Source organism: Lissotriton vulgaris, chromosome 3_1 (assembly GCF_964263255.1).
Source record: "Lissotriton vulgaris chromosome 3_1, aLisVul1.2, whole genome shotgun sequence".
NCBI classification, from domain to species: domain Eukaryota; kingdom Metazoa; phylum Chordata; class Amphibia; order Caudata; family Salamandridae; genus Lissotriton; species Lissotriton vulgaris.
In genome coordinates, this window is record NC_141689.1 from 673006967 (window position 1) to 673022062 (window position 15096).

At 43.5% G+C, this 15096-nt stretch overlaps 1 protein-coding gene across 1 annotated transcript in view; it reads right to left on the reverse strand.

The window, feature by feature from the left end:
• The window catches only part of NUDT12 (nudix hydrolase 12), a 150584-nt gene that overhangs the window by 60063 nt on the left and 75425 nt on the right, over positions 1 to 15096 (reverse strand). Inside the window, exon 6 of the mRNA XM_086960997.1 lies at positions 2768 to 2967. Within this exon, the coding sequence (XP_086817123.1) occupies positions 2768 to 2967 (200 nt within the window). The remainder of the gene's footprint in view (positions 1 to 2767; positions 2968 to 15096) is intronic.

Consider the following 15096-nt stretch of genomic DNA (forward strand, 5'->3'; position numbering starts at 1 on the left):
CACAGTGTGGAGTGGTGGAGAGTATAGTGCTGTGGCCTGGAGTGGTGCAGAGTAGAGTGGTGTGGGGTAAAGTGAAGTTTACATGGTGTGGTAGTGCACTGCCATTACAGGCAACACATCTTCAACTAAAATGACCATTACATTTGCACAGACACACATTTTACTGGTAAAAGTATACAGTAGAAAAACGATAGTGTGCGGAAATGTCATCACCTAGTGTATTGATTTGTTTTGATCGTATGAAAATAATCGTATGAAAAATCAATACACTAGGTGTAATACACATTATCGTTTCCACTACACTTCAGAATTCCCCCCATCATAAAGTCATTGAAAGAAAAGTAAACACCAAGCTATCACGGAAGACAGAGCCTGACATTTGACCTCTGTCTTTGAACACACAGAAAATGTGACAAGATAAGAACAAGATTTATAGGGCAGTTTACAGAAAAGGAACCTCTGAATGATACAGTAAATAAGGTATAGGCCACAGAGGGGTCAAACTGAAACCCAATGGGAAGCAATGGGTGGAATGCCAAAGGTAAGCAAAGGATGGAATGCATTCCAGAGAAGCTTTCAGATTGTCCCCTGAAAAACAGACTGGAACTATCCAGGAAGGAAAAGAATGGTTAAAATCTGCTGAACGGGGATTAATGAAAAAACCTGCTATGGTTGATTCACAGTACTTCTCTTGTGCTTTACAACAATACTTGTACCAGAAGGACATGGTGGAGCTCCATCTCGAGATCAGGAATTAGGACCACGATTCCCAAACTGCCTGGGTGCTGAAGTTGAGGTTTTAAGCTATGCCTACCTTAAGTAAGCAAAAGACACACAATTGATGGACGGAATGCAGAACAAATCAAAACATTCACTCCCAGTCAAGAGATCTGGGTTAAATCATCATTCTTTTGCTCACCATGCCATAACAATGGATTGAACCCAGATCTTTTGACCGGGGGAGAATGTTTGCATTGTCAGCATTCCGTCCATCATTTGTTTGTTATAACACTTTTCGCCCTCAGTGGTATGGGTATGCCCAGACGTGGGTCCCTGGCTCACTGTGCCACTGGATTCAAGCTAGCCTGGCTGAAGAAGGGTGAAATACCCTGAAACCGGTCCCAGGATGCTTGCTTCAGGTCCAGGGAGGACCTGGCTTGGCAGTTCGGTCTGGACTGTTCCCATGGGGCAGAGGGTCAAGACTGATTTGCATATGGCTGGGTCCAAACTGGGGTGGCGTAGTGGTCAAAAGAACGATGGATTTAACCCAGATCTTTTGACTGGGAGAGAATGTTTGCATTGTCAGCATTCCATACATCATTTGTTTGCTGTAATACCTTAAGTAAGGCTTGCAGCACTTAACAGTATAATGAAACAAATATGAAAAAATGCACTCTTTGGAGAACATAATAAAGGAAAGAAGTTGACTCTTTAAATCAGGCTTGCCTGAAATTACATTTATTTAGTTATTGATTTATCTGATGTTCCAGAGTGCGAGTATGGTCCAAAGGGATTAGGACGCTTTACGAAAGATCAAAACTAGTTCTGGAATAATAAACAAAAATCAATTTCTAATGAAGGGCTGTCCAAATCAGAGTAAGGAAGAATAAAAGGTTAACAACAAGAAAGACATCAATATGGAAAATAGTAACATGTAGACAAAGGTAAGACAACAACAATAACTAGGCGAGCAAAGTGGTGAAAGTAAGAAAATTATTCTGGCAGATTACAGAGAAGGGCAGAAACCTTCTGAGAGTAGTGAGAAGGTTGGGACAGCAAGGCAGAGAGGTTTCAGATATATCCTATCTGTTGAATTGGGCAATGAAGTTCAGATAACAGAAGAGCAGATAGAGTTCCCAGTCTCAATCAAAACGTCTTTGGAACAGGAGGATTATAGGCTGGCATGTATAGCTGGTGGACGTGAATTTCAGGTACTTCCACCACTGCCTAAGAAGTCTTGCTTGATACAGTGCTTTAGTTTGAATGTAAGAGGCTCAAGGAGGACAGATTCTGTATTTCTCAACCACCTTTGATCACCAGAGATTTTCAGTTTCTCAAACAAACAAAAAAAAAGAGTAGGTGAGTAAAATGTGTGAGTGCTACACATTGTCTTAATCAAACTGTGCTATTGCTTTAATGAGAGGCCACTGTTGTGTTCAAAGGACAGGAGTAACTGGGTAAAATTTCTTGAATCCAGAAACAAAGCAGCTCAGTTAGGCGCAGCTCTAAAAAGGGTGGGGGCGAGGGGGACGGGGAGGTGCTACATGAACCTTAGGAAGCTTTGGAAGCCAGTGAGAAGACATTCTTATACTCTTGTCTAGTAAGCACAAGAGCTTAACTTGAAGTATTTAAGGTATTTCAGTCTTGTTTAGAAATAAAATGCCCTATACCCTAAGCAGGCTGAGTCGGTAATGTGCGCAAAACGTTAAAGGTTCATCATGCAATCAAGGAAAAACCCTAGGGATTTGGGGTTATCCACAATAGCCCAATTTAAACTACAGGACATTACTCAAGTCAATTTACAATTGACAGGTAGGGTAGATATTTTTCAGGGGTTGGACAGAGAGATTTACTATAAGCAGTCTCTCAACAAAAACAATAGGTAGCCATGCTTGATGAGCGCGGTGCTAAAATGTACAATTATGAGACGCTGTGTGCCTGGGTATCAAGCATTAGAAGGGTAGAAATACAGAGCAGTGTGTCCTTGTTTCATGCCAAAGCAGACAGAGACAAATCAATATAAGAGGGAAATTGAATTTAACTTTACCTGATCCTTTGTGAACCAGCGTGCCTCTTCTATTTCATTCTTGTCAACTTTAATGTCTGTAGAAAGTGCAACAGCTAAGCAGCCAATCATTAAAGAGGAGGGCATTGGCCATGGCTGACAAGAGATGTACTGAACATGGCCAACTTTGACACCACTCTCCTCCTCTACTTCCCTCCGAACAGCATCTTCTATCGTCTCTCCTAATTCAAAAGGGCAGAAAAACAATCAATCCATTAGCACTTTAATATTGCCATATTTCACATGGGGATAATTATTTAAACACTTTACAAAAGCTATCTCCTAGGGTCGGCTTCACATAAGTCACAAGAACTTCAAGAACACAAAAAAAGAAGTCTATTGCTGCAAAAAGAAGGCCAGCTAAAGAAGAGCACTTTTTCATACAAGTGTCAATTTGTCAGCAAATAGATTAGAAAGCATTTGGCAATATGTATACTAGAAGTCGTATTTAATTATCAAAATTCATTAGCAAACGTGAAAAAAACTTGGGGATAGATGTACTTACAGCTGTTTGCAAAATACTGGTTGCAATTTGCGACCAGTATTTTTGTGACCTGTGTGGTAATTTGCGAAGCGACTAATAGGTCGTTTTTTAAATTACTGATATGTAATGGGTCACAATTTCACCTACCTTAGGAATATTAATGAAGTGGGTCTCAATTTGTGACCCACAAGGATGGTGGCCTACTGTGGTCAGCAGACCACCATGTCTGTTACTGCTTTTAAATAAAGCAATCTTTTTCCAAATTATTTATCTACATGCAGCCCATTTTCCTTAAAGGAAAATGTGGTGCGTTTAATTTTGTTTTTAACAAAATGCTTCAATTTTATGTTTTTTTGAGTAGGCAGTCGTTTGTGGGACCACTGCCTGCTCTTAAAAAATGTTTTTTAAACATTCTCAATGGTACTGGGGTCCATAGTGAGCTCTTCCCATTTGTGAATGGATTAATACCAACTTTTAGCTGGTGGTAAAGAACTTGTTTTGATTAAAGCATTTTGGTATTCACAAATTAGTACATACCACTATGATTTGGTATTGGAAGGGAAACCCCTTTGAAATACCAAATCGTTATTATGTCGCAAACCCAAATTGCAATTTGGTAATGTGTTACCGATCACAGGTTGTGTTATATACATTAGAAAAAAGCCTTTTTTGCATTTGGCACGATTCTCTGAATTGAACCGTTTACAACTGCAAAAAGGCTTCACATATAAAGCCCTAAACTCCTTAGTCACACCTCAAAATATAATTGATAGTAGGCAATAATCCTTGATCATTATTTTTATTTAGGATGCTTGCCGATTGGAAATCACAAAAAAAAACTTTAAGGACTCTAGCATCATCTTGCAAAATCATAAACCAGTGCTCATGACATCGGAGCCTGAACAGCACTTAACCATGCAGTACCTACACGTCATGGGGAGGGGCAAGCATCTGGTCCGTTAGTTCGCCGGGTCGTTAAGGACTCACACAGGGGTTAGTTTGGCCTTGCTCAGGGGTAAATGGGAGCGAGACTTGGGCCGGCCACTATCCGATAAGGAATGGGAGAGACTTCTTAAAAGCCCGGTGTGCATCCCCAGAAATCTGCGCTTCCGCCAGATACAACTTTATGTTGTTCATAGGGCCTACCTCACGCCTGCGCTCATTAATAGATACTTCCACCGCGTAGATGCGTCCTGCCCCAGATGCGGAGAGCTGGACGCGGAGATTCTCCACGTTTTATGGCATTGCCCTAGGTTGGGCTCCTACTGGAGTGTAATAGGCGAGTTGCTTCGCAAGTGCACCGGACGAATTATACCCTTTGACTGGCTGGAATACATTCTACATCAATTTAAGAGGCCGCTCAAAGACAGGGCGTCTTCCCGCTTTTTAGACCTGGGGATTGTGGTGGCCACACGCCTCCTCACAAGGCGCTGGAAGGCGAGTGACCCACCAAGTGTGCAGGCGTGGACCTCCTCCTTGCAGGCATGGGCCCGGGCGGAATGGACGGCCATACGCAGGGAGGAAACGGTGGGGCTCCGAAAAGAACCTATGGCGGAGCGCTGGGAGCGCATGCTCAGCGCCTTGCAGTCGCCTGGAGAGGTCGGGGACATGGGCACTGTGGAGAGCTAGGTGGCGCCATCTAGGACTGGGGTGCACTGCGGGCTTTTCTCCTGGTTAAATAGGCGGTCTGTGCTGTCTTTACCTCCTGGGGTCATGTTGGTTTCGGGTGCAGGCCCAACTGGGACCGGAATGTGTGCGTGCGTGTGTGTGCTCAGCTATGAGGAGTCCATTTTGGTTAATATTTCCATTTAGATATAAAAGCTTCCATATAGCACAGGGACCGGAATGTGTGCGTGCGTGTGTGTGCTCAGCTATGAGGAGTCCATTTTGGTTAATATTTCCATTTAGATATAAAAGCTTCCATATAGCACATCACGTTCTTGAACAATTGAACAATGCAAGGACTTTCAGAGGAGGGCTTTAAGCCCCGCCCCTTATTTCCATTGGCTGGCGTCACCGTTTATGCTAAACGGTGGCCGGCCATTGGAAATGAGGGTTTTCTGAAACGCCCTTTCGCCTCCGAGACGGACTCGGTGGCATGCTTTCCGTCTGTCGCAAACCGCTTTCTTATCTTTATGGGGGCATGTGTTTCTAATCTGAAGCACATGGCCCCATAAAGACAAGAGATCGAGGCTTGTCTTTTTTTTTTTTTTTTTTAATCGGTTAGGTTCGCAGGAAACTTTTTAAAGGAATACAAACTAGGCAGAAAAAACAGATGAGCACCTTGAGATCCAACCCCGTTCAACAGTGTTTGCTGACTCCAGGCTGCCTGCTGTTAATGGAAGACACAGAGATATGTAACAGGACACCCACTAATCAAGTAGGTCACAAGTCCACATCTGCTTTTTCAACAATATTCAAACATTCAAACAATAACATTCCTGTCAGTGCTACATTTCCTACAGAGGACACGAACCACTGGACATTCAGCAGTTTTCTTGTTCAAAACATGAAAATAAGCTTTACAAAAATTGGTCCCTTTTCTAAACTTTACACCATGTGCAGAGGTAATGCTTTCTTCGGACAGTAAGACTAGCTCGGAAGCAGTTCAGGGGAGTTATGAAGTGCAGCTTGAGGGGTCTAGAAGACAGCTAGCGTCTATGCACACTGTTCAAAAGCTGTGTTGTGTGTCAAAGCCCTCGACAGCCACCTACGTTTATCGAAAGGCCTTGTGCTTGTGCACCCAGTTAATAAAACTTTGCTTGAAAATATATATACAGAATGGTATCCACCAGTGCTTTAAATGGAAAAAAATAAGTGCAGGTACTCACCAAAAGGAGCAGTGGGCGGAGTTTAGGGCAGGGCTAAGGGGGAACAAGGGACGGGGTTAGCTTTTTGAGCGTGCCAAGGTTGTATGCACAAAATCTGCATGCATTTTATCAACCGCCTAAGGATTACATGCTGCTTCAGCCTGCCTTAAAACGAACCGGTGGGCTACAGCCCACTGAGCCATCTGTCCAGTACTGGTACTCTTTTGTAACATGCACACGTCACTTTTCTCTTGTAACATACTGTTTTCTACCTCTTACATTTTGTTTGCTTTAGATACTTGCGCAAGTGCCACCATTACCTCATGTAACGTTTGTTCTGGAGCTGGAGTGTCTGCCATTTATTGCAGTACTATACCTCTACTTGTACTTTGTATGCTTTTGTAACCTGCACACATATCACTTTTTCCTCCTGTAATGTATCGTTTGCTACCCCTTGTATTTTGTTTGCTCACAATTGTCACATTTGCCTCATGTAAATTAACGTTTGCTTTTGTAATTTGTTCACTTGTAATTTTCTCCTCATGTATCATTACTGTTCCTATTGTGAAGCGCTCTGACACCTTCGGGTAAAGCCCGCGCTACATAAAAACGCATAAAATAAATAAACAAGTCTCTCCTGGAACATTTGTAAACCGGAAGGGCCAGAGCTGACAACGTCTGTACTGGGGAACCAGGTGCCAATCTCCACATTTTTGATTGTTCTTAAGGTCTGTCCAAGGTCGATGAAATAGGAATCAGCGAGTGTGGAAGTGGAAGTGTGCAAGAAAGCAATTCAGATGCGTGGCGACTGTAAAAGCCTTCCCATACGTTCTTTTGTTATGTCCTGAACAGTGCCTCCCACCGCCACCCATTAGATTTTACAGCCCCCTCTTAGCGCTCACTGTGAAAGATCTTTGGATAAGCAAATGACTCAGCAGACAGACCCCTGCTCTGATTTACAAAGCAGCTCACGCTGGGTCCTGGTGACAAGCTCCACTGATTGATTCCATGCAGTGCTTGAAAGGTGCTGCCGTAGTATAAGTTGAGGGATAAAGGGAGCGCGCTGCCTCGGTTAAAGTCAGATCCCCCTGAGTACCGGTACTCTGTTTCTTCTAGGAAAAAGTGCCGGTACTCAAGGGGAGAAAATGAAGAAGTGCCAGTACTCAGTACCGGTGAGTACCGGCCCATTTAAAGCACTGGTATCCACCAGGTCACTGTTCGAGGACGGACACTGCGCACGCTGCTGTGGAAGCAGGGTTCAAAGGGAGCTCTTGTGAAGGTACGTCACGATTCGCGGAGGGAAATAATGCATGGCCGTGAACGTAGATCATCTCTTAACAATGGTCTGTGGTATGACGCAGGGATGCCGAAAAGCAAGGGTTGTAAAGGCTTCCAGGATTGGGTGCACGTTGTTCACCATTTACTTATAGGACACCGACTTCTTTAATATTTTCGGTTTGTGAAATGTGCGACAGGGGTTTCTTGAGCACACATTTACCAGCAGGGTAGAAGGAAAAATTCAGCCATGTCACGTCCTTGGCAACTAAAATGTCAAACTGTGACAAAAGGTTAAGGTTCAGCTTATGAAACATTCGTCTATGTGTTGCCATTAGGTCCAGTGTATGGATAGCGTCTGGCGTGAGTAATTACTCACGACGTCACCAATCTGGACCCAACAGCAGTGAGGCTGTGACTTATTGTTGAGCATCCCATGCCAACTCTGAGTCAATGTGCAATGTGCTGCATCTCTACTGGGCACATGAGAACTCTACTGTGAGCGATGGCATTCAGCCCTTTCAAAAGGAACAAAGTATTGTATTGTAATTGCATTTATATAGAGCTTATTACCCCTGACGAGGCGACAAAGCACTATTTCAGCGAGTAGCATGCTACTCCGGAACCCATAAAGGATTAGTGGTGAATTAGTATATTGAAATATGAAAGTAATAGGAGTGGTGGATAGGTTAGTTATTTGGATTGAGATGGATGGTGGACGGCTAGAAGAGGGAAAAAGGTTTGCATTTCTACAGTGCTTGTTACCCCTGCTGGGATGTTGAAGCGCTATTTTAGCGAGTAGCACGCTACTCCGGAACCCATAAAGGATTAGTGGTGAATTAGTATAGTGAAGTATGAAAGTAATTTGGGGAGAGGATGTAGCCTTACGGCTAGAGCGGTAGACCTCGAAGCTTGGGAACCAGGTTCGAGTCTCAGCAACGACGCTCAACATTCTGTGATTCTGGGCAAATCACTTAATCTCCCCGTGCCTAACACAAAAATGAATGTGTCCTTCTGTAACAAAACTGGTGCTATGTGAAGTGTTCTAATACCCGATCTGTTTGGGTCTAGTTTGCGCTATAAAAAACTCTATAATATATTTTTTTTAAATTGGAGTGGTGGATGTGTTAGCCAGTTAAAGTTGTTCCTTTAAGTGCTTTGAGACAAAAAATTGCAAAAACTAAGTTAAATATGTTGTAGTCCGTTCAGAAGTAAACAGAACCCTCTCAACATCGTTGCTTGGAACAGGTACTAATGAAGATAATCCCCAGCTCAATGCCGATCGCTTCTTTTGATTCAGTGCACATCACGCCCTCAATTTCAGAGTGTTGAGTTGGGGCATCACTACTCTGGCTATGGATCTATTACTCCTCTCCTTCCAGTTTAAACACCATCCCTGACTTTTTCAGGTGTTGTGCGTACAACTCATCTCATTGGTATGACTTCTGGCTTTCGCTGCATAATTTCCAGCTTTCTGTGCATTAGCTGTTGGCTCAGAGCTTGATAGAACCCAGGATTTCTACATAACATCCCTGGAGCAGAGTGCATAAACCCCGATTGTGTGTAGGTCATCCTCCTGGGAACACCCAATGACCTCCCACTCAGCTGTGTGTGCATCAGCCCCGGGCTCAGAGCACATAACTTAGACTGTGCGCATATCAATTATGACTCTGGTTATATCACCCTGGCTTTCTGCACAGCAACCCAGAGGTGGAGTACATAATCCCTGACTTCATGCATGCCAACTCTAAGGCTCTAGGTATATCACTCTCTCTGAAGCCTTGCCACAAACACTCAAGGATCAGATACTTACAAGGCAGTGGTCAACTAGTCTTTAGCAGACCCAGAAGCTGAGGTCAGACCCGGGACCAGGGTTCGATTCCCGTCGCGGCAGGGTCTTGAGCTCAAAACGTCCACGGACTCGATAATTCTCGCTTCGGTGCCTGCTCTAGTCATGGGTTCTCACTCTGCAACTCTGGGCATTAGCTTGCTTAATCTCCACAACGGCCCCCCGCGGCGGGATGCCTGGCTTTCACCTTGGGGATGCCCTGTAGGGGCTATCTCACAGGGAAAGGCCAGGACGGGTTCCCAATGCAAAAGCGCCGGGACACCCCGTTAGGGGTAGCCGTGCGCTATATAAGTACCGCGAAAATAGCATTATTTGTATCTGCCCTCAGATGGGTTGGGGGTGGCTAGGGGGAGAGGATTAGGAAGCCATTTTCTTCATTATTAGTGGTAGATTATAACAACAACAAAAAGTCAACAGAATAACGTCAGAGAGCTTCACCTACTTGACAGTGTAACAGAGGAATGACTAGGTAAATAATCACTTTACGCATGGATGCCAAGCCCACCTCAACCTGTACCCTTGCACACCCTAGAGAGTCACTAGAATAGTGACTATTATCCAATATAACCAGGACAAATAGGGCTGATTTGTACAACTACAACAAAGTATACAATCCTGGGGAGTGCGATCCAAGGGGATGTCCTGGTCTAGTCAACAAATAGATTGTAGAACATTTTCTATACTATGTACTCAAGGGTGCTCTTTGCAGGACTGATGTATGGCGCAGCTTACTTCACGCCTGTCAGTAAGGCCAAATGCAACCACAAATGGCTATGTACTTGGGGAGATACTGGTGCACTACATTAAACTGTAAAACAGGCAGGAGTTGTCCCCCCCAAAATAATGGGCTAAATTCACAAAGAATTTTGCATATCTAATTCAATGCCAACATTGGCCTGTAAAGCAAATGAATATACACAATGCAGATTCTCAGATTCACAATTAGACCTTGCAAATGGCCCTGTGAAAAGAAAAATTCCTATAGTATGAGGTGGGGTAATTTATGCACAATTAAGGTGAGAGGTAGGGTGATGCCTGCCACAGCAGATGAACACTCAAATTTGAAAGTTCTGCGGGTTCTGGCATATTTCCAGCCACATTCTCACTATGGAAATGCACACAGGGAAAAGACAACCTGCAGAGTAGGAAAAAAAAGAGTGCGTCATATTTCCATATGCTAACATTTCACCTGTTGGAAACCTTTCACAATTGAATGATTCACACTGAAGTACGTATGCAAATACATGACTATACTTGATTTACTGAAGTACTTCTGGGATCTATAGTGAATTATGAATTATAGAAAACTCTGCTATTGTGTGCCAACCATAGGCAAATGTTCAACACTTAGTGGATGCAGCTGGTATTTCTGTGGTGCATAGGGCTGATTTCGTTTTAGAACACTGGTCAATGTGAAAAATGGTATTTAGTAATTCTTTACGCAGAAGAGCATAATTTTAAGCTAACACCATACTTAGGCATATGGGGGACAGATTCTGAAAGGGGATGGAAGGGTGAGAGGACAATTAAGTGATTTTGGTGTACATGACTTTACAGAGCACAATGTGCCTCTTTGAGCTTGATACAGAAATATTTTAATGTTCACGTGTTCAATGCCAGACATCTCAAAATGTGCAATTCTCACCCTCATCCTATAACTGTTTTTTCAAAATGTAGTCTTCTCACAAGAATGTCCGGGGGGTGGGAGGTGGGGGTGGGTTGACTGTGGGCTTGCTTTGCCATTACAGGTTAATTGATTTATATTTATATTGTGGTAAATTGATGAGTTTGCAGACCGTGTATGTAGCTATGTAGATTTAACTTGCTTATGTGCTGCCAGCTTCACAATGGATATATGTTTTTGTAGAATTAAAACAAGTCATCCCGGCTTTATCCCCACAAACTAATTGCAATACCACTATCATTTGCTCTGGGAGATTTACACATCACAGTTGACACATTAGGCATTGGCAACTATTTACAATACAATTTTCTGCCTCCCATCTTCACATAAAAAACAAAAATGTAAGTCTGCTATCTGAGTTCCACCAGTCATAAGCGAAGTGCAACTGCAACCTACAACTGGGCTGTTCATTGAGTTTGTATGTTAAGGGAATAGACCTCCAAAGTGAAGCGTAATGGCTAAAATCTGTTCAACTTGTGCAACGCATGAGATTCTGAAAATGAGCTATGGGTTTCTAGTAAAGCAGAGCACATTATAAGTAAAGGAGGCACTAAAGACTGACAGCAAATGACCATGTTGCTTGTAAGAGATCAGATAAATACAATTAAGACCCAATACTCTTGAAGTGTGTGACCACTGAAAATAATCCATGAAAACGTACTAGTTAGAACGGTAGAGGTCGATTCACAAAATGTTCTGTGGCATGGTCTTACACCTAAACTAAACGGAATATTTTTCAGCTAGATGATGCACTGATTTAATGTTGCGTTGAATGTACCACTGAACCTTGCAATCTCAGAAAATAGTCTCGCATTTATGCGAGTTTAAGCTATTGGCATTGTAAATGACAATGTTTTTTATTTATGTTTTAAAAACGAAAACTAAAATAAAAGGTATTGTTATTTACAATGTCAATAGCTGAAACTCGCGTAAATGCGAGACCTATTGCATTGCAAGTAATTGTTTAAATTACATGGAAACAAAGTGAATAAAAACATGAATGTACTTTGTTTCTAATAATGTTAGTAGAAATTAAAAGCAGACAAGACACAGGTTTGCGTGTTTACCAATGTCGAATTATTGAGAGATTACAAAAGTACTATTTATTAATAATTAACACAGTTAAATAGCACACTTTATATCATTTGCCTAACTGACCTGTGCTTCAGTGTGGTCGGCCTAAAACTTCAACGACGTCCTGGCCCAGCATGACCAGATATCCGCAAATGGTGCTGTAAGATTTTTGGAGCTAGAAAGGCAATTCTTTTTAATGTGAGATTTCAAAATTCATATTTACAGTTCCGTACATTGGATATGCGTCATTTAAAAGAGAAGAATACTCTCTATTTTTACAAATTGACATTGGGTTGTTATTGTTCTGTGTCTTTAACTTATTTACTGTTTTGTTGATATTAAATGTTTTACACATACCAGTCTCCGAAGTTAACCTTGACTGTTCATTGCCAATCTACCAGATTTGAGCAAGGATTAATTTATTGAGACTTGACTGGACCTTATTAGTGATTGTGGTATTATTACTAGCTGACCCCACCTAAAACACTTTCCTACAACCAGATTTTAAAACCATAAAAGGCTGATTGACACTGAAATACAACCTCTTCCTTTAAAAGAAACACGTTTTAAGAAGCACTTATTTTTACCAGCTTCAAGAACAGGACAAAAGAAACCTAGAGAGGGGGTAGAACACCATCACAAAAGGAGAACAGTAGGCCCTTCACATAAGAAAGCGCGGGATAAATACCCACGAATATGTAAAGATTACTTAAAACATCCTCGGGATATATAACCCTAAAGTCATGAAGAGGTAGATAACATTGAAAAATACTGACACCAATGCTAAACAGCAGGTAGCAGAGTTGTATTATTCTAGGATACATGTGCAGCTGCTTAACCCCTTCGATGCTTGTGACGGAACGGTTCCGTCATCAGCGTCGGTTGAGCTGTGCTGATGACGGAACCGTTCCGTCACGACCACACTGTATTGTATAGTATATTGATTTGTATAGCGCGATTGCTGCCCCATGGGCGTCCAAGCGCTGAGTATGTGGACAGAGCTGGGCAGTGCGGAAGAAGTTAGGACTCGGTGGACCTTGCAAACAGAAGGGTCTTCAATTGTTTGCGGAAGGAGAGCAGGTTAGAATTGGACCGGAGTTGTAAAGGAAGTGAGTTCCACAACTTCGAGGCGTTCAGGGAGAACATCCTGCCTCCGGTCCTAGCTCTCCTAACTTTGGGTACCAGAGCCAAGAAAGCCTCCGTGGAACGAAGATTTCTGCTTCGGTGGTAGCGGGTGACTAAGTTGTCATTGATTGCTGGGCCTGTCTTCCAGAAGGCCCGGTGGGCAATGCATAGTGCCTTAAATGCCACTCTCTGCCTCACCGGCAGCCAATGCAAACTTTTTAATCCGGATCTGGCAGACTGAGTGCGTGGGATCTGTAACAAGGTACGGGCTGCACAGTTCTGTACCACCTGCAACTTTCGTAAGGTCATCTCAGGGGCTCCCACATAGAGGGCGTTATTAGAATCTAGCCGGGACTGAATCAGGCCTTGTACTGCCACTTGTTTGGCTTCCATTGGCAGAAGAGGTAGAACTTTCCTCAGTGTTCTGAGTAGGCCGAAACATGTGGCAGATAGCTTAGTGGCCTGAGTGGTGAAAGAGAGACTTTTGTCCAGCCATACTCCCAGGCTTTTTACACTTTCCTTGGGGGTAGGAGGGGTGCCCAGGCAGGGAGGCCATAGGGAGATGAGTGGCACTGGTGATACTGGGCCCAGGAGCATGAGCTCAGTTTTATCTCCATTAAGTTTTAGAGAGGAGATTGTCATCCACTCCTTGACATCCTCTAGGCATTTCATCAGGCCTTCCGAGGTTTGCCTGTTGCCCTCTTGAGCCAGAGAAACCACTAGCTGGGTATCGTCGGCATACGATATGATCTTAATACCGTGCGGTTCGACGACCCCAGCCAGTGGTTTCATATATATGTTAAACAATGCAGGGCTTAAAGAAGAGCCCTGCGGAACCCCACAACTCAGTGATTTGCTGGCTGACACTATTTCCCCGTCAAAGATCTGAAAAGATCTGTTGGTCAGGAAGGAGTCAAGCCACCTCAGTGCATTGCCTGTTACTCCGATGTTAAGTAGACGGTTCAGCAAGGTGGCATAGCTGACCGTATCAAAGGCTGCACTTAAATCAAGGAGGATCACTGCCACTGATCCTCCTTGATCTAGTATCCAGCGTGATTCTTCAGTAACCGCTAACAAGGCGGTTTCAGTTCCGTGCTTAGGTCTGAAGCCTGTCTGGGTTGTGTCCAATAGCAAGTTGTTCTGAAGGAATTGAACTAACTGGGTGTTTATATACTTCTCCAGGACCTTACTTACCCAGGGGAGCAGTGAGATTGGGCGGTAACTGGAGTGATCTTCTGGATCAAGATTGGTTTTTTTTAACAGTGCCCGTACCATAGCTCTCTTCCATACAGTGGGCACTGTACAGGAGGAAATGGAAGAGTTTAATAGATCCAGAATTACGGGCAGGGTGGCTTGGCTTGCCTGTAACAAGATCTCCGGTGGAGCTGGGTCACGTGGAGAGCCAAATTTGACTTGGCGGGCCAATTGATTAAGGGTGTCAAGGTCTAATGGGGGGAAATGTTCAAGATTTGGCTGGTCTGGGAGAGTGTGGTGTCTCGAAGATGTTTGGTCGGCTGCTCCTGGATTTGTGGCTGCTATCGGGAAGGAAGAGTAGATCTGGGTAACTTTGTTATGGAAGAATTCCGCTAGCTCATTGCACTGTTCTTGCGTTTTTGCCAAGGGAGGAGCTGTGTTCACTTTAGTGCATTTTTTTACCAAGTGAAAGATTTCCTTGGGTTTGGATTTGGCTTCAATGATTTTGTCCGCAAAGTAGGTGGCCTGGGCCGTCCTGACCCCGTCTCTGTAGGCCTTGATTGCCTCTCTATATTGGAGCTTTTTTTCAGGTAGGAAATCTAGACGCCACGCTCTCTCTCTCGTTTCCTACAGAGGCGTTTTTTTTCTCTTAAGGTGTCTGAGAACCAGGGTGCTGATTTGTGCAGCCTCTTTGATATAGATCTCCGAAAAGGGAAAATCGTATCCAGTGAGTTCGTAATCCAGCCCTCGTAGTCCTTGTTTGCCAAGTTGGGGTCTGTGCGGAGAGATGGGCGGGTGGAATCTAAGTTGCTTAGC